The following is an 18,964-nucleotide window of genomic DNA, read 5'->3' as shown; positions in this document are numbered from 1 at the left end:
TGCACACGCTGCTTCCAAATCATCTGGATTTCATAAAAACTTAACCGCAATGTGGTTGGGAGTCAGGCAGCTTTTAACATCAAAACATCTTTCAGGGTTAGAGCAACCAAATTCTGCGCACAACCTCAAAAAACAATGCTGTTCCTGATGCCCGACCGCTCCTACCAGCTACATTTCCATATACCTATTACAAAAGCTACTGCTAATAAAGCTACAGGAGTATTAGTGTAAGAACACATGCAACACCTACAAAAACGGTCGAACAACAAGTTACCTTTTTGGATCACGTCTGAAGCCATACAATTTAACTTTGAATAAAAATAAAAATCTGTGTAAAGTATTCCGTTTAAGAAATGCTGTTAGGTATTTTCCCAATTTAAAAAACCAAAAACAAAACCCAAACAAACACAACACTGTTTACTGGGCTCTGGCAGCTAACAGCTGTTTCATAACTAAACTTGTTTTCTCTGGTATGTATGCATGTAGTTAGTGCATGGTTTCTCAAAGGGGCTGTCCTGGCTCAGAAAACACCCTTACAGCAAAGTGAGGTGAACTAGGCGATGCGCAGCATTTCTGCTCTCTCTGGCACTCCTGGCAGTCCTGTAAAACTTTCATTTCACAGCTACTCCTGTTTTATTTAATTAGAAGTAATGTACTTAAACATTTTACCTGTCATTAAGTGGAAAGAAGATCAAATACAGGGTTCCCCAAGGACTCAACACTTTCCTGCACTCAACCTCCTTCGGCTTTGTTTTGTTTTTACATTAATGTCAATGTGTTTGCAATCACGTAGTATCACAAACTGAAACCATCTATCATAAGAATAAGCAGGTGCACAGCATTTCAGTACAGCTTGCATCACTTCTCTGCTTGTAGAACCTTAGCTTCAACTCCAATCATCTTTTTCAATTGTAGCAGGGAAGGCATGACAATCACTCGGTCATTAAGAACATTTCGTGTGGAAGGACTATGTGAGGCATGGTATTTCGTTTCTACATTAAAAATTCTTAATTGGCACAGACTTTTATCTATAAAACCCTGGAAACAAATAAAAACTCAAAGAACTATCAAATGGTAATTTTGTTAGAGGTTTTCTCAGAGATGAGCACAGATTACTAGGAAAGCATAATTTTTTGCAATGGGTAAAAGGAAGAAAAGCAGTGAGTAGGAATTATTTTTCTTTACTATCCCTGAGAATCTGCCCATTTTATCCACCACTAGATATGACCAACTTACATTTTAAACCAACTTTATCCAAAGCCAGTGACAAGTACAAGGAACCCATTAAGACTTAACAAGAAGGGCAGGTCAGCACTGACATGCAGCAGCATTCTCACAGCATGTTACTGAGCGCAACTATTTTGTCACATCACAGGAAAAAAACCAACTGTTTTCCTAACCAAAGATCAATAGTTTCAGGGTTGTCTTTCACTGGCTGGAGCAGGGCCACCTGTTGACGAGCCACTGCATCTTCTTTTATTACAGCACTTTTGAAGCACTCTAGAAAGCAGTAGTTCAATAAATGTACTTGGGTCAGCAATGAAACTGGGATCCTGTGCCTGGGAGTAGTAACTGTGTATTTCTGAAACTGAATGTGAGCTTTCCTTTCTTCAACTATAAGGTACTTTCATATGAGCATTTGATAGCCAATCCTTTACTATTAAAAAAGTTAGAAAAACCTAAATCTGTTCTCACACTTGCCTCTCCCTCTCATTTCAGATATTCTATCTAGTTAATGTTTAGAAAATGTTAACAAATAGTCTACTGGACTTCTCCCTCCATTTTCCTTAGCCAAAGGAAAGAACGAGAATTTTATTTTTTATGCTGGTAAAAGAGACATAATTTGAGACATGTCAGAAAAATTATTAGTAGAAGTCAACAAGAGAGGAATAGAATGAAAAAAAATCCACCCAGTATTTCTAGCTTCTCACACTCACTCAATTCTCTAATCTGTTCTGCTCTGGCCAGATTGCAAAAATTAATGCCTGTGTATTCTTCCTTACTCTGTTGTTTTTATGAGGCCTATTACAGGAAAAACATGCTATTAATTGCTTACAATAAGCAACTTGGAACCCCTTAAAAATAATCCTAAAATAATCCTATTTAACTACTAAAGCAACTTGTTTCAACACTTAATGCGAGACGATTATTTCTATCCAATGAACATTCTGCTGACTTCAGATTAAGCACAAGTTTCTATTCTACATACACCGAAACTAAAATAAAAATCTGCCTCTTGCTTATTGCAGATCAAGATTTAAGACAGAACCATTTTAAAATCGGAATTCCAATACTGCAGCAGGCACACAGCAGCAAGATGAAATGCTGCCACTGTCTGAACCAGTGAGTGCTTCTGCAACTGTGCAGAGATGAAGACTGCTGCTTCCATCACTGATCATGTTAAAGAAATCACGAAATTAGTTAAATAGCTTGTAAAAAACTTTCAAATCAACCTTACACACGGACCAGTAGCACTGTTACATATTGCTAATGGAAATTAAGTGTCAGCTGTTAAAACAACATATAGAAGCCAGCCAGCCCCAGTGAAAAGGGAAACTTTTGCCCCGTTAATATCCTGCTTCTTTCTACATGAGAAATCAGATTTCACAGTTTAAAGTGAAAAAAAACCCTAATTTCCACTGCACATTTTGAAACATTCAACAGAAACGCAGATGGCAGTCAGAAGTCTGATACGTATTTCATATGGCATATCTCAAGACCTAGCATTTGCTTCTCAAAATTAATAACCCACTCCACCGAAGTAACAGCAGAATATTGAGTTACATTTTTCAGATCCTGAATAGTTTCCTCAATAACTGCTGATTGTTAGCAACCTATGCCTGACACCTGGTATTCCTCTACAGATGGAATAAATAAATAAATAATCTTAAGAAATAAATCTTAAAAGGTGATATCATGCAAGATTACTGTTTCAAGAACAGGCTATGAAATCAGCAAAGTTGTAGGGGAAAAAAAAAAATAGTGCTGTTTAGAAGCAATTAACTATGTGAGAGAACCTAAAAGCAGTAAAACAATCACATTTTCAGCCCATGCACTAAGCGCCAACTACAGCATTCTGAAGTTTCACGTACTATACGTACGTGAAGAGATATTAGGAAAGAATTTTTTATTTGTTGTACACCACAAAATTACAACAAGGACTTCGGGATATCACCATTGCATAATTTATAACAAGCTTAAAACTCAAAGATTATGTCTCCTATGTAATCCAGTTAATAAAGCAAAACCAACCAACTAGTGGAGTCCTCCATCTGGTGGCTGGAGTTGTATGTGCATTCTATACATTACTGGCTAGTCCTAGCCAGAGCAGCATACACCCACAGTTTTGCAAGTCAGGGCAAGGTGTATACTCTCCTTCACCAAGCCACTTAATACGCTGTAGCTCTCTACTATAAAGAAGCAAAACTAAAGTCATGTATGCATCTGTATACTGTGCAAAAGATAAAGTGTTGTCTTCATAGCAGAAAGTATACAAACTTTAATGCATATATTTGAATTATTTTATTTATTATCATATTAAAAAAATACACACATTTTATTCTTTCTATTTACTGCTTTTTTTTCCCTAGGTACTTCTGCTACTTTTCAGCAGAAGTGCTAAATAAGCCTGTTCAGTAATTCCATTTAATAACACTGCCAATGTTTGGCTCTGAAAAATGAACAAACCTGTAACAGAGGTTTAAACTTATTTATAACTACATCCATATTATGTTTCCTCTAGTATTGGTCACATCTGTGTATTTCACAGAAACATTCCCCAGCCAGAATAAAAGTATGATCAACATGATGTGCACAACAAACTTTAGGGAAATAGATTTCTCCATTAAGATTTTCCACAGTAGGCTAATAAAAAAAAAGCTTTTTTCGATAACACTTACGCAAACTGACTTCCATACCTTGGCAGCAACAATGCTCAGGCCCATTCCGTTTTGTTTTTTTAGTGTTACCGTGATAATTTCAGGTTCTTTCCTCAAAGGCTGAGCCTATCAAACACGGAAGGGGAAAGAAACATGTTCAGTCATTTTTTTTTAATCTTTGCAACATTGCCAATTCCCTCTACTCAAAAAGCTGCCATCAAAATCTTCATCAGCTGAAACATGTAAGTTAAAGCACCCTGGCTTGTATTCATATTAAAACCTGCTAACTGCAAGTTCCATAAGACCCATGACAAAGTAAAAGTGTAAGCAAAAGAAATTCATTTGAAGAAATATTAACACTTCTCGATTAAGTTTAAGTATTAGAAAAGCAAGTATTTTTTAAGGTAGGAGTATTCTAGAGCTCCTGTGCCAAGGATCACAGAAGAACAGAATCTGTTCCTACTTTATTTAGGATTTTTTCCATTAATTTAAATAGAAAAACTATTAAACTAATTCAACAAAAAACGTACACACTGGAAAAGGTCAGCCACTAGGAATGTAACCTTGCCATTAGTCTATACTGAATTTCTCTCTTGGTCTAAGAATAAAAGAAATTCTTCAGTGAAAATCTGAGGAGGACTGCCTAGCCTAGGCAATTCCCCAGACTACCAACTGAAGCAGAATCAAGAGAATAGTTTTGGCTGGGGGAGGGAAACAGTCTTACATGGTATTTATTTCCATGCATGAATGAAATGGTAGCATCCACTGACATTGCATTTCTTTATCAAGCCTTTTTAAGGGAGACTGGCCAGAAGTCTACTTTAGCTTTTTCTTAGTATGAGGAACAGCAAGTAACTTCAGGTGATTTTTGTTTCCACTAGCTCTAAGAAATGCATGTCTTTAGAGCAACGAAGGGAGGATTACATGGTATTTATTTCCATGCATGAATGAAATGGTAGCATCCACTGACATTGCATTTCTTTATCAAGCCTTTTTAAGGGAGACTGGCCAGAAGTCTACTTTAGCTTTTTCTTAGTATGAGGAACAGCAAGTAACTTCAGGTGATTTTTGTTTCCACTAGCTCTAAGAAATGCATGTCTTTAGAGCAACGAAGGGAGGAGGAAGAGCATGATGTCTCAAGAATGTCTTTGCTATATTTTCCTCAGTCAAATGCCCATTTACCAAGATACCAAGCCTTAAGAGCCTGGCTTATCGGTTCAAGACGGGGCTCTACTGTATCAGTCATACAGACTTAGGAGATGGTCTCTTTTGTAAAGTAAATACATTCTTTAGGACTCTGCACCAAGACTGCATTATGTCATCTAACAAATGTTGAGTTCTGAATATTGCAAATGAAGTGAGGGGCAAGCATTTTTCATAGAAGGCCTTAGGAATGCAATTCTAGTTTCATGTTGGCCTTCCTGATTTCATTGAAATACTAATTATAAATGTGAAGCTATTTCTGTTTAGTTACTCTAAAAATGATTTCACATAAAACCACCATCCTTCCAAAACGAAGTTGTCCTGTAACTTCTATATTCTTGGTTATCACATACAAATAACAAATAACAAAAAACAAAACAAACCCCACACAACCCACCACCAAAAACCCACCCCACAAAAAAACCCCACCACAAAACAAAACTACAACAGAAAAAAAGCCACCTCACACTGAAGTGAAACCCCTCTTTAATAAGTATAATGAAAAAGAAAACAAAAGAATTTTTCTTGAAAACGTAGCAGAAAAAAAAGTACCAGATCACAACTTAATACTAAACATTTAGTTGGTAACTGCTGGTTTATAAATAAAAGCAGCCTGCAGCTCCATTCACATTACAAGTTATTTACAGGTGCACGTCCATATATATTTTTGCCTGTGTTTGAAAGGAATTTCTTCACTGTTTACCCTCAGTGTGAGGGAACGTGACAAAGCTTGCTTATGCAAAAATTATATCATGCTACAGCCTAGAAAAACACTGACTTACAAAAATTTGCAAATAGTCCCTTAAATTTACCAAATCACCGATGAACTACATGTTTAATGATTAAGCCTGTTCTTCCTAGTAAGGATTAAAACTCATCACATACAACACAATGGCTTGCCAAGATATCAATTTGATAATCATTCACTGAATCAATACTTACTAGCTCAGCATTTTCATGTGACAGTTGATTTTCATAGTCTGCACCTTCAAAGTATATTGTCCAAGTGCCTGGTGACCGTGGATGAGGTGTTAGTCTACAAAAACCTAAAAGAGAAAGTAACATCAACATAGTCTTGGTATTTTCTCAACAGATTCATTAAAATCAAATAACCTGCCACAAGGAAATACCAAATAGCAGTATTTATCTTTTTATATTCATTAGTATGTAGAATCTCGCAACTTAGATGTCATTATGTGCTTCACTGCAATTTTGTGGTAACTACAAAATCCTACTGCTTCTGAGGAACATATGTATTTAAAAACACTACAAGCTCATAGAAAACTCTTGGGCTGCTTGTATCAACCAGACTCAAGAGAGACATGAAACACCAAGTCATCTTTTAGTACGCGAACCACCAGAACTATAAGTAAGACAGCACTACAGAAATCTGCTTTGCAGAGTCTAGTATAACCAGTCTCAGCATAGATTTGGTAGAGGTGAAGCTTTGCCTGGACTTACTACTTTTCTTAATGCAATTATGCAATTAAAAGTGCGGTTTTGGTTTGATTTGTTTTTTATTAATTGAGCAATTCCTAGAATTTTGAAAAAAGGAACCACAGCAGCTGAGAGGTATCCGACATTGTCTCCTAAGTCAGGGACAGTGAAAATCCACATCACAGTCAAATTACACATCACTCCATCCAAATAGATGAGAATCTCCTCCTCAAAGACCATCTTTCGGCAATTCAGTTTACACTGGTTTACTGCAAACCAGTCCCTCAGCATAATTTAAGGGATATCTAAGTAAAATTTGGAATGTGTGAGTTAAAAAAGGCCTTACTTGTAATAACTACACAGACATTTCTATGGCAAATGAATGATACTTATTAGTTAAAAAAATTATTCTACTAGATGTCTTTAGTCTCAAAACTACATCCTCCGTAACTCACTGTACTTTCAAAACAGTCAGCTTCCTACCTTTTTTTTTTTTAAATGCAAGAATATGGCTTTTCTAAGTCGGAACCAACACTGCAAAACTTCACTGTAGATAAAGTCTGCTTTGTCAATAGCCTCCTTTGCTGTCCTACCTACCATGATTTTGCTGTGGAAATTTTTTAAACAACTGCTTTTTAAGCAGCAAATTATTAAGAAATTATGTAACAGAGAAGTTTCTAATAAAATTGAGTAGTCTAAGATAAGGATCAAAACTTGTTCATTCACTGTAAATGCTGACAGGCCCCCTGCTTCACTTTCTCAAGTTTAGATCACTTTTGTCCAACCATAAGAGCTCTCTACTCATCATCTCAAATTTTCTTGGACTACAAATGCCGCAACTATACATTCTTATGTAGATGAACATTAAAAGAACTATTTTAACCTCGTGTTTTATTTAATGTTACGTAGAAGCAGCCGATGAGTAAAAAAAGTGACTTAACTATTTAATTCACATTATCTTTAAAAGTTGACTGTGAAATTGTTGAAGTATTACAAAATTTACATTTATGTAGATTTTTGCTGCTCAAGCACCAAAATCCAAAAAAGTTCTGGAGCAAAGGCAAAACAGAGTTTCAGTAGGCACTAGTAACTCAGCACTGGTTATTTAGAACATTGCAAGTGAACGAAAGGGACAGGAGAAAGGGTAAGGATTAAAAAATCCTGCATACTTTTTATGGGTTGCAAAAGTAAACACTTGAAAAACACAGTATAAAAAGACTGAAAGACACATGAAGAAAAAGAAAGTAGTTTACATTTAACTAAAATATATTTTGCATTCTCTGTTTAGAAGAACTAACCTCTCTGACAGAGTGGATCTAAAAATTCTTGTAAACCACTTGGAACATTTCTGACAACATCGCAGGAATAGCCATCTTCTGGTAAAAGAAAAGGTAGCTGTAAATCAGGATCCTCTTCCAGTTGGACCTCTCGGCCATCGCTGCGAGCAAGTTCATCAGCTGTATTTTCTGCAACAGTTACTACATTCTCTATCAATTCCTAGACAGAAGGCAGAACAACACTGTTACTATAAAGGGATAATTTTCATTAAGGAAAAAAAATAACATTAAGAAAATACTAAGACTGCAAGAAAAAGGAATTTAGAAAATAAATTATCAGATATACTACTACTTCAGCTCCACTACGTACAGGCAGCTGCACTGCTTTTTTCATTAAATCCCATAGATTATGTAGTTAGAGAATTTAACAGAAGCATTTATTTTTACTTCAGTGTTTTCAAAACTTGTGGTGCATGTTTTTACTTGGTATGAGAGCTGTATTTAAAAATATATAGTAGAGAACATGATTGCGCAGAGGTGGAATCACTGGGAGCTTTAAAATTTTGGCACTTTGTTGAGCGTATATATACTTCTATAAGACTAAATATATAGAAAGGAAACAGACAACTTGTGTAAACCATGGTTTTCAGCTCCATCAGTACACATAATACCCACAGAGGACCAATGGCATATACAGTTCCCTAGTTTGGAAGTTTTCTAGAACTAAATTAATTCTACATTTCCTGGGAGCTCAGTATAATGTGAAGGATCCCTTAAGTACATATCTGTTTTTTAAATAACATTGTAGAAGCGCACAACACAAGAGCAGGATCATTCAAGGTGCGGCAGGGAACTTTTAGGTTTGGGATTTGGTGCACAACTGTTCTGCTTTGTATCACAAAAAGCTCTATGAAACCAGTGTACTTTTCACAATGTAGCTACTGTGATTGCACATAGCACATCATAGTCTTCCTTATATATTTTAGAGACACCTGCAAGATTTCAGTAAGAAATCTGTTACTAGCTTGTATGAACTGAGGAAAATTAATTCAGTAGTTAACAACAATAAAATTCTTAACAACTTCACAAAAAGTAAAGGTCCAAGCAGCACTTTGTGTTTCTACATTCTTCTGTTTATCCCAAATTACTCCAAATGGAGTGCACAATGAAAATGTTCTTCTCTCTTTCCTCAAGCAGCTCCTCCATTTTTCTGTTACCTTAGATGCCTTAGGCTGGCCTAAGTTTTCGCATGAAGGTATTCAGTTGTTAAGTGAAATAAAAACAAGTTACAGGCAACTTTTAAAAAAGATTTAAGTAGTAATTATCTGAGTACTCAGTCTCTTCCAAGTTGCACGCTCTGCCTTAGGAAGCAAGAAATCACCACAAGTTTGACTCATCACTACGTCTGAACAAGCAGGCAGCATCAATATGTAAAAGTACCTGTACCTCTAGATAACCACCATTCTTTCTGGAACTCACCCCAGAGATGTGCGATTTTGCTGGCATCAAGACAAAATTACTGCAAATTAATTTATCTGAAGCTGCTACAAATATTACATATAGATTCCTTTACTACAAGTATTTGCTTTACCAAAGATTCAGATGTGATTTCCAGTCTCTTTCTACAGCTTCTACTTGGCTCCCAAGACAAGTTTAACGGTTTGGTCTTACTCTCTCCCCAGTTACACTAACATGCAATTCAGAATCTGTAAGCCTAATATAACAATTTTATTACCAAAGCACAATGTAGAACACAGATGAGAGAAAACCATGTAAGTGTTCTCATCTGAATCTTCAGTTTCAGCTAATTTCCAGGGGGAAGTCAGATAAATCCACCCTGTCTTTAGAAGTACTCTTCGAGAAGGGCATTTTTACCATAAAGGTGCTAATTTTAAAAGAATTACATCAAACTAAAGTATGTAGAAGGAAATACATTTATATTCCTTTGAAGAAATTCCAAGATTTGAAATTTTTCTGATTTGGCAGCAGTAAGTCAGAGTTTGAGTGTATAAGTCTCTTTCACAGCAAGGAGCAAAAAAGTCCTAAATACCACTTCACCACAACAGGACAAACTAGCCATACTCCCTCTGACAAAAAGTCAACCTGTCAAATCTAGCACTATCTCTTTGGAGGTCCCTAAGGAATGATAATAATAAACTGTGGAATTCTACCTATGTGTAAACAGGAAATATAAGCTATGTTTTTCAGAAAAAAAATATTTGGTTTGGTAGCCAATATACCAAAACATAAAAGTCAACCTGTCAAATCTAGCACTATCTCTTTGGAGGTCCCTAAGGAATGATAATAATAAACTGTGGAATTCTACCTATGTGTAAACAGGAAATATAAGCTATGTTTTTCAGAAAAAAACCTATTTGGTTTGGTAGCCAATATATCAAAACATATCCAAGCTAAAAGTCCCCCTTAACACCTGTAAAATTATTGTATTAGAACCTTTGATTTAATAAACAGATGTATCCAAAGTTATTAAAAAATGGACTTTGTAGACAATGCATTCAGTTATATAAATATTACAGCATCACAGAATCACACAGGATCATTAAGGTTGGAAAAGACCTTTAAAGATCCAGTCCAACCATCAACCCAACACCACCATGTCCACTAAACCATGTCCCAAAGTGCCACATCCACACACTTTTTGAATGTTTCCACTGATGGTGACTCCACCACCTCCCTGGGCAGCCTGCTCCAATGCTTGACCACTCTCTCAGTGAAGAAATTTTTCCTAATATCCAATCTAAACTTCCCCAGCGCAACTTGAGGCCATGTCCTCTCATTCTGTCGCCAGTTACTTGGGAGAAGAGACCAAAACCCACCTCACCACAATCCCCTTTCAGGCAATCATAGAGAACAATAAGGTCTCCCCTCAGCCTCCTCTTCTCCAGACTTAACAACCCCAGTTCCCTCAGCTGCTCCTTGTAAGACTTGTGCTCCAGATCCCTCACCAGCTTCATTGCCCTTCTCTGGACACGCTCCAGCACCTCAATGTCCTTCTCATAGTGAGGGGCCAATTAGATTATCTTCCCCTTTTAAGATTTTTGAGATCAGTCACCTACCCTGCAATCAGGGTTTACCTTAAGAGTTTTCATCCACATATGACTACAATTCTGCAAGGAACACAAAATCTCTTTTCACTTTTGCCAAAAAGATGTTTTCCATAGACAAAACTTAGAATAGTCAGTTATGTCTTAAATATCAAGAGAAAAAACAGTTCTGAAAACAACATCTCTCTCCATGTTCCATGTACCTGTTAATCAAAAGACAATCTGTCTGCTGCTTATATGAAAGGGTTCAAGATTCATGGACTTTTACACTCCACATGTAAAAAAGCTTAGTGTTCCTGCTTTTTTCATTTGATTTCTGTAGTCAAAATTTCAACCTTTGATCCTTCTGGTTACACACAGAACTAGCTTTTGGGAGTGCTCTGTGCCCCTCTCCTCTATCACCATACTGGATTTCTACAAGTGGTGTAAGGTGCAGTGACACCTCTCAGTATGACCAACATGCAGTTTTACCTTACATTCCAACTCGGTCTACAAGGGAATTTTGGTAATATCCTGCTCAAGTTGCAGTGAAGTACACCCACCAAAGTTTGTGGCCAGAAGCAGGCTGATACCACTGATACTTTCATTGCATGGAGAGCAGACTGCCTGCTCTGACTCTTCTTGTAACAATTCCAAACAAATCAACAGTAAGATAGTTATTTTCAGGAAGTGTTTTTACTTTAAGTCTATATTCCTTAGATATGTTAAATGGCACACGAAATAATAGAAGAGACTTACTGTTGGGATGAGTGGTTCATCTGGAGCACAGTGATAATTCTGCAACAAAGCTTGTAGCTGTAGAGAATTCAGCTTAAAGCAAGTACTGTTAATATTTGGAACATCTGCATGCGAATATTTGTCCATGGTAAGCAATGTGGTTGCCTAAGAGAGAAAAAAAAAGTCATAGGAGACAAATCCAAACCAAAATGAAACTTTAAGCCTTGTTTCTGAGTTTTCTTTAGACAAGAGAGAGGAAAAGGCAAGGCAAGAAGCCAGACTTGTTACAGAAGCAACATAAATATCCCCAAAACAACCACTAAATATATCTCCTGTACCTACAAGATGAATTAATACTAAACCTATCATAAGCCTGGCATATCGATTTTTCAGCTTCTCATTCTTGTTTCCATTCAGCATCGTTGTAAGCTCAGTCTTATAAACAGAAATTGAGCAGCATGTTGGCTAAAATCACTAACTTGTAACTTAAATAGTAATGATGTTGAAAACATATTTTGTATCCTTGCATGCTGCCTCAGTGTTCCAGGATTGATTCACACAAACTATTTTGTATCCTTGCATGCTGCCTCAGTGTTCCACGATCGATTCGCACAAACTACACTTGTCCACATGCTATTCTCTAGGAACATGGAATATACAAATATTCCGTCTGAACATACAATTATGTGAGAAGTGTTAATCAGAAATACACACACTTACCTGCACTATTCTGCTCAGGTGGCAATCAGCAGCCAATTCTAAACCCTGTTTTTCTGCCCAAGCTTCAATATGGCCCAACTGTTGACGGACAATAGCTCCCCAGTAATGTGAGCATAACCCTGAATCTGGGGCTGTAACTAATCTGTTAAAAAGCCACATGTTGATAAAATGAAACAGCTGGGAGAAGAGCTGTATAGTCAGAGCAGCATTCACTCTACATCGTCGCAAGAGAGACATAGCTCCAGTCAATGTATGCAGCACATCATCTACAGAGATAAAACAAAAAGTAAATCACATTCACATGCTGCAATGTACAACTGGTTTAGGCCATAAATAATAATACAGACACACCTAACCCAGGCTGGTGAATGCTAGGTGGAACTACATGTACTTAAGCGACACAGGCTTTCAGAAATAAATTTACTGCTTCATGGTTTTCGAGATGGAGCAACATTAAAAAACATATTTCAGCTATCAGTTTAACCCCTGAAACGAAAATAAATTGTTTTGGGGAAATATTTAGGATACAAGTATATTGTTGTTATATCTGACATTTAAGTCATGTCCTCACTTGAGTAAACTTGTTGTTAAAAATAACAGAAAAATTAGTTAAGAACCTTATGTTCTACTGTGTCAAATGAATACTGAAATTATTCCACAGCTCTTTGCAGTTAAATATCAAACCGTATTCAAAAATTTCAGCAAAGAATATTTTCAATCCATTATGTACTTAAACTGCAGAATGCATGTCCTCTTTACACATTTTTTTAAATATTATTCAAATTTCCTTTTCCCCATTAGTTCACTGCAATATTATGTAAGCAGCAATAGGGTCTTCCTGCTAGCTTCACCAAGACCAAACATCCTTCTGTGCTTCCTGGTGGAATATATTAATGCAAGTACAACATTTATCTCCAAGCTTTTTTTTTAAGACAATACTTTTATCTGAAATCTCTACTGAAGAGACCACCAAATTATTTTCTTTAGCACTGAAACACAGGACTGTGACTGAAAAAAATTAGCTGTGTATTATAAGACGGAAATCTATAAATCATCTCAAAAATAACATAATCAACATCATCTGTTTTTATTCCAATAACAGTTTGCTACTTTTTCTGGGTTCGTGTCCCAGAAAATTCTCTCTCACAGTACAGGGTGCTAAAAACAAAACAGTACATCTTCATATTCTTCCTTCAGTGTTCAATACAGGAAAAAAGCAATTGCAGCAAGCTTAATATCCAAAAGACCAGGAAGCATATATGAATTTTGTATAAATACTCTTCATAGTTGAACAGAATAGCTGTACTTAGTAGTTTTGCCGATCATCTTTACTTCAATTATTCAGAATGTCACTATGTTCTTAACTCTTCCTAACCTTTTATCCCTGGCTAATCTCTTCAAACTTGAGTATTTTTTACATTTTTCCATTTACTACTTTAGTCATCAGGCTACAGAATGTAGGAGGCTTTCATACTTTCCCCATAAAAAGCACAACGGGGGGTCCTACCTCAGGGGCCTGTGCGTGAACGCATTCAGCACAGAAAAACAACAGGAGGCATTAGCAGTCTGAGCACAGTCTCTGAGCCGGGATTACAGGCACAATTGGATAGCACACATGACCAGAATGCTCTCATGGTCAGGAACAGCCCAGGAAGGCTGACATTGCTGCAAAGCACTGTCATATTTCAAGTAGCATGGCAGGGATCCCTGGCAGGAATCCACAAGGCCAGTCAGCTGAACCTTAGTACCTGGGAGATACTCTGTCAGATTCTCCTATCCTTATAGAGAAACTGCTGAGATAAGGACTGGATGAGCAGATGATAACATAGACAGAGAACTGGCTGGACCACTGGACTTGGTGTATTTGTGGATACAAAATCCAGCTGACAGTCAGCTATTAGTGGCTCCCCTCATGGATTGCGGCTGAGCCCGATACTATTTAACAACTTTATTAATAACCTGAGTGATTGGATGGAGTGCATTCTCAGCAAATTCACGGATGATACCAAGCTGGTGGGGAAATACTGATACACCGAAGGGCAGCAGCATTTTTCAGAAGGGCCTCAGTAGGCTAGAGAAGTCGGCTGACAGGAACTTCATAGAGTTCAAAGGCAACTGCCAAGTCCTGCATCTGGGAAGGAATAATTCTATACAACAGTACAAGCTGGGTGCCATCTGGATAGAAAGCAGCCCTGCTGAAAATGATGCGGAGAACCTGGTAAACATCAAGTTGAATGTGATTAAGCAGCGTGTCCTTGCTTGAACGGTAGCCAGCTGCCTACTAAGCTTTTAAGTTAGCAGCACGGAAGCTAGCAGAGGAAGGGAGGCAATCCTTCCTATGCATTCGGCATTTGTGAGATTGCATCTTGAGCACAGCATCCAGTTTTATACTTCCCAGCACAAGGAAGGTAGAGATTAGCCACCCAGACAATTACTGGACTGGAGAAAAGGACATAAAAGAGAGACAGAGAAGTAGATTTGGGGGGGGGAAGAAAGCTAAGGGAACAGCTTATTGATGTCTTCGTCTACCTAACAGGAGGATTCAGAACAAGGTCCCTCTCAAAGGTGCACAGTGATAGCACAGAACAACAGACAAACCAACATAAAAATTGCAACATGGGAAATTCCAATTAGATATAGAAAAAGTATTTTCACCATGAGTGTGGTCAAACGTTAGAACAGGTTACTCAGAGATATTGTGGCATCTCCATCCCTCTGTGGAGATTCAAAATTCAACTGGGCAATACTCTGAACAACCTGATCCCATTGCACCTGCCTTGAGTAAGATACCAGATTAGATAACAACGAGAGGATCCCCTCCAAACTAAATTATGCCATAATTTTTAAACCCAATATAAATCATTTGAATGTCACTACTGTCCTTTCTTATTATCCATACAAAACTGATCCAAACAATTCTCTGGGCTTAGGGTAACTTGTAAATGTCTTATCACTGTTAAGAAAAATTCTACTTATTACTAATTAATTGTATGGTTTAGAAGACACAAGTAGTCTAAGTAGATCAAGTAGTCTAACCTATTTTAGGCCTCTGAGGATTATTTTCCTCTGGATCATCAAGGAACGCTGGCATGTAGTTATTAAGCTCTGATTGCAGACAATGAACCAGGTACCTGGAAGGGAGGGTAAAAGAAGTAATTTTAAAATCCTGTATGTGTTCATTATGAATACTTCCAAAGAAAAGAGATTATCAAATTACAAGATTCCTGAAATCACAGTGTTAAGTATATGACTACAGGGAAACAAATACTTTTTAAAAGGCCAGAGAGACCAGTTCTCTCACACCTTTCCTAGAAATGCTGGAAAAAGAATTAGATTGTCAGGGAACAAACACAGCCACTTAAATGCAATATTGCTACCACCACACTTGTAAGTGAAGGTCGTATGCTACACAAAGAGATGCTTTCAGGCCAAACTCTGAATCTGTAAGATTGCAAAAGCTGTTCTTTCCAAACAGAAATATACTTTTCTCTGTTTTCAAATTTACCAAGAGTAGTATTCAAAAAAACCAAAAACTTCCTATTCTGAGGCAAAGCAAAACATCCTGAAATGGCCCCACTGTTCTGTGTAAAGAATTTTTTGATTCTTGTGTTTTTCTTACCTTTAACTACAGTGAAATTGAAAACCTGTTTTAGTATTCTTTCTTTTCTAGTAATTAACATTTTCTTTAATGCCATTTTTGATAATTCATTTACACATTTTCTGTTAAGAACTGAAACTAAAGGGGAATCAAGTTGTAATCACATGTATAAAGAAAAACATTTAATGGCTTTCTACAACTCTTCTTTCTGTTTCATTGGTAACATTTGTAATGAAATACTCTCAATTGCTAAAAAACAAAAGCCATGGCAATTTCCACTCATTCTGGTGTATGCCGGTTGTTACCATCAAATAACATTTTACACAGCAGATTTCCTTTTTTTTTTTATGCTTCTGTTGTGCTTTATTTGCCTTCTAGCTATATATTCCACAGTTCCGTTCTCCAAAAGTTTAATACATCCATTTGAAATCTTCCATGTTACAGTGGACTTAGAGGAGAATTCACACACCGCTAAAATACAGGAATACCCTTTTGCATCCAATCTGCTCATCAGGTACAGGGAAAAATACAGGGCCATTCCTTCCTAGCCACAGAAATACTCTGTCTTCAATGATTATCTAGAAAATTGAAGTAGCAAAGAGTTGTTTCAAGACACCAATCTAAAACACTGACTTGTGGCAAAAAGGCATAGCTTTATTAACAGTAATTTAGAGGTGCTATAAAAATCAAAAGACTCTGTCAAAATAGCTACTTGCTATACCTTATTTTCCCCATAATTCACCAACAGGAAAAAAAAAAAACCTGTAGCAGTACATACAGAGGGATTTGGTGCTTCTCTGATACTTGTCAAAAGTTCAGAAAGTAATGGTAAGGTTTCACATACTACATACTGCTCTTTAGAACAATACAGCCCCCCTTACACAGTTAAACCATGGTTAGGTCTCCCAATCCTGTTACAGTACGAAAAGAAGAAAGATTATATTCTGTGCTAGTACAGATATCTGAAAAGACTGTATTTAAAGGAGGGGGCGGCGGGGGACAGCTGGGTATAAGTCACCCAAGGTACCCTGGGACTTCTCTAAACATTAGTTTCAGACGCACAGATTTGCTGAGAAAAACTTGTTCAATACTGGCTTGGGGAAAAAAAAAATTAAATATGCATATAAATTAAGCCTTTCTTTTTGATTAGCACTGTGCTCACTTAGTGTTGTTATCTTTGTTCAAGGATCCTTTCCTCAGAGGACTTCCCTCCCCATTGGACACTTTTTTCCAGGTTTTTTTTTTTTTTCAATTTTTCTTTTAATCATTATTGTAATTGCCTAAGCTGACTAGCACAGGTTGATTTCACCCCAAGCCAAAACCTGTCTTTACGTTTTAAAGAAAAAAACTGTGCAAAAAACTCCACTGTGCAAATTGCTATTTATGCAAATTATGAAATGAGTAGATTATGAATATAATTAGAAGTCCTTAATGAGCACACAGTTCATTAGAGACCCATAAATATTTAAGCCTATGTATTTATACATTAGCAGCAAAAATAACCTTTCCTCACATCTCCATAAAAAACCTTAAATTAAAAGAAAGCAATCAATACAAACTAAATTTAAATAACATTTCCCTAAAATTTTCACTGGCAGCCTCAACTATCACAAGAACAGCTAACAGATGAAACTCCTTACATAGCCCAGCAATCCATATTCATATAATAAAATATCTGTCTAAAGTCTCTTCTCTAAGTCCTCCTCTCAGAGATTTAACAGCACACTAAAGACATTATTGCTATACCTAAAATTTGGCAAAAATGTGAAGTTATTCTAAAAACCACAGAAACATAGAATATGTTACATGAAACAGCAGTTTGACAGCCTTACTTGAATGCCATTTGAACCAAGTGTGCCAAAACATCTTGTGCATCCACAGTAATTCGGCTAAGATCTCGGTCTTGTTTTACGAAATTCAGTAATTCAGATGCATTTGCCATCCAAAAGGCAAGTGCCCCAGCAATATTCTTCTGTTTCTGTAAGTAGAAAGAAGCAAGAAATAATACAGGGAAATAGTTTTCTGATAAAGCATGGCAGCTTAAAAAGTCTCCAAAAGATAGACCAGTACCTTTTCCCATTTCACCAAACATCTCTCAGATACCAGATATTTGCAAAATGTTTGTATGTAATATTGCAATTGCCATAACTGGTAAATTCAATTATAACACATTCACTGAACATACAAAATTCTGTTAAACTGCCAATAGCCTTATCAATAAAGCCATGGCATAAGCATCTAGTTATATAGTGCTAAGAGCTTAGCAGAATGCAGTATCTGGTAATCTGTGCACTCTTAAGCGCATGTTCACTACTGCCCACTGCCACCCTGATACTGCGCTCACTGGCTTTGATACCAGGTGATTCAGTATCAAGTACTGATCTATCTCACCATCTCCCGACCACAAATGCCAGGCCAGGCAACCTCAGATGAAATCCAAAGAATAGGAACCACAAACAACAAAAAAAGAAAATAAAGGGAAGAAAAAGAACTTTGGTCATTTCATATCCACATTGAAGTGCGTTAAGCAGAAATTATGGAATGCCGTAAAAGTTGCAAAGTCAAAAAAGGATTTTAGTACTGCATGTTCCAGTTGCTGAATGAGTGTTATGAACTGTTCAAGTCCAGCTGTTTGAGTATTGTATTTTGATATGGAAGCAGCATGAGAAACTGAGCTAAGCCAACATAGCTAGGATCAGTTCCCAGCAATATATCCTACCTGATCAACCTGGTCTACCTCCTGGAGAAAAACGGGACGAAGGAAATCAAACAGAATAGAAGAAAGAAACTTGTGAACAATCATGACAGCTTTAGAAATCAAACACTAAATATGAAGGTACAACACTTATGTTCACAGTTACACACAGATGCATTAATCAGTAGCTATGATGCAACTGAGCCCCTTTAAAAAAAATTAATTATTTTAATAGGACTAGTAGCACAACAGCTAGGAACCGAAGTGCCCACACATCACAATTAATTCAAAGAATGCCCTATACTAGTTGACATCCCAGACTAGTTGGTTATTCCATGCTCAGTGCACCATAGAAACCCTGCAGAACTTTTTGC

At 36.9% G+C, this 18,964-nt stretch overlaps 1 protein-coding gene across 2 annotated transcripts in view; it reads right to left on the bottom strand.

The window, feature by feature from the left end:
• Positions 1-18,964, bottom strand: part of MLLT4 (myeloid/lymphoid or mixed-lineage leukemia (trithorax homolog, Drosophila); translocated to, 4) — a 101,326-nt gene that overhangs the window by 36,892 nt on the left and 45,470 nt on the right. For both annotated transcript variants that reach the window (XM_010281797.1, XM_010281796.1), the window contains 7 exons: positions 17,728-17,873; positions 15,334-15,428; positions 12,298-12,563; positions 11,599-11,742; positions 7,817-8,015; positions 6,024-6,127; positions 3,918-4,004 (listed from right to left, as the gene is read on the bottom strand). In XM_010281797.1, the coding sequence (XP_010280099.1) occupies positions 3,918-4,004; positions 6,024-6,127; positions 7,817-8,015; positions 11,599-11,742; positions 12,298-12,563; positions 15,334-15,428; positions 17,728-17,873 (1,041 nt within the window). The remainder of the gene's footprint in view (positions 1-3,917; positions 4,005-6,023; positions 6,128-7,816; positions 8,016-11,598; positions 11,743-12,297; positions 12,564-15,333; positions 15,429-17,727; positions 17,874-18,964) is intronic.

The sequence above is a fragment of the Phaethon lepturus genome, unplaced genomic scaffold, assembly GCF_000687285.1.
Source record: "Phaethon lepturus isolate BGI_N335 unplaced genomic scaffold, ASM68728v1 scaffold2772, whole genome shotgun sequence".
Classification (NCBI taxonomy): Eukaryota; Metazoa; Chordata; class Aves; order Phaethontiformes; family Phaethontidae; genus Phaethon; species Phaethon lepturus.
Note: the sequence above shows the minus strand (reverse complement) of the source record. Positions and strands in the feature narration are given on the sequence as shown.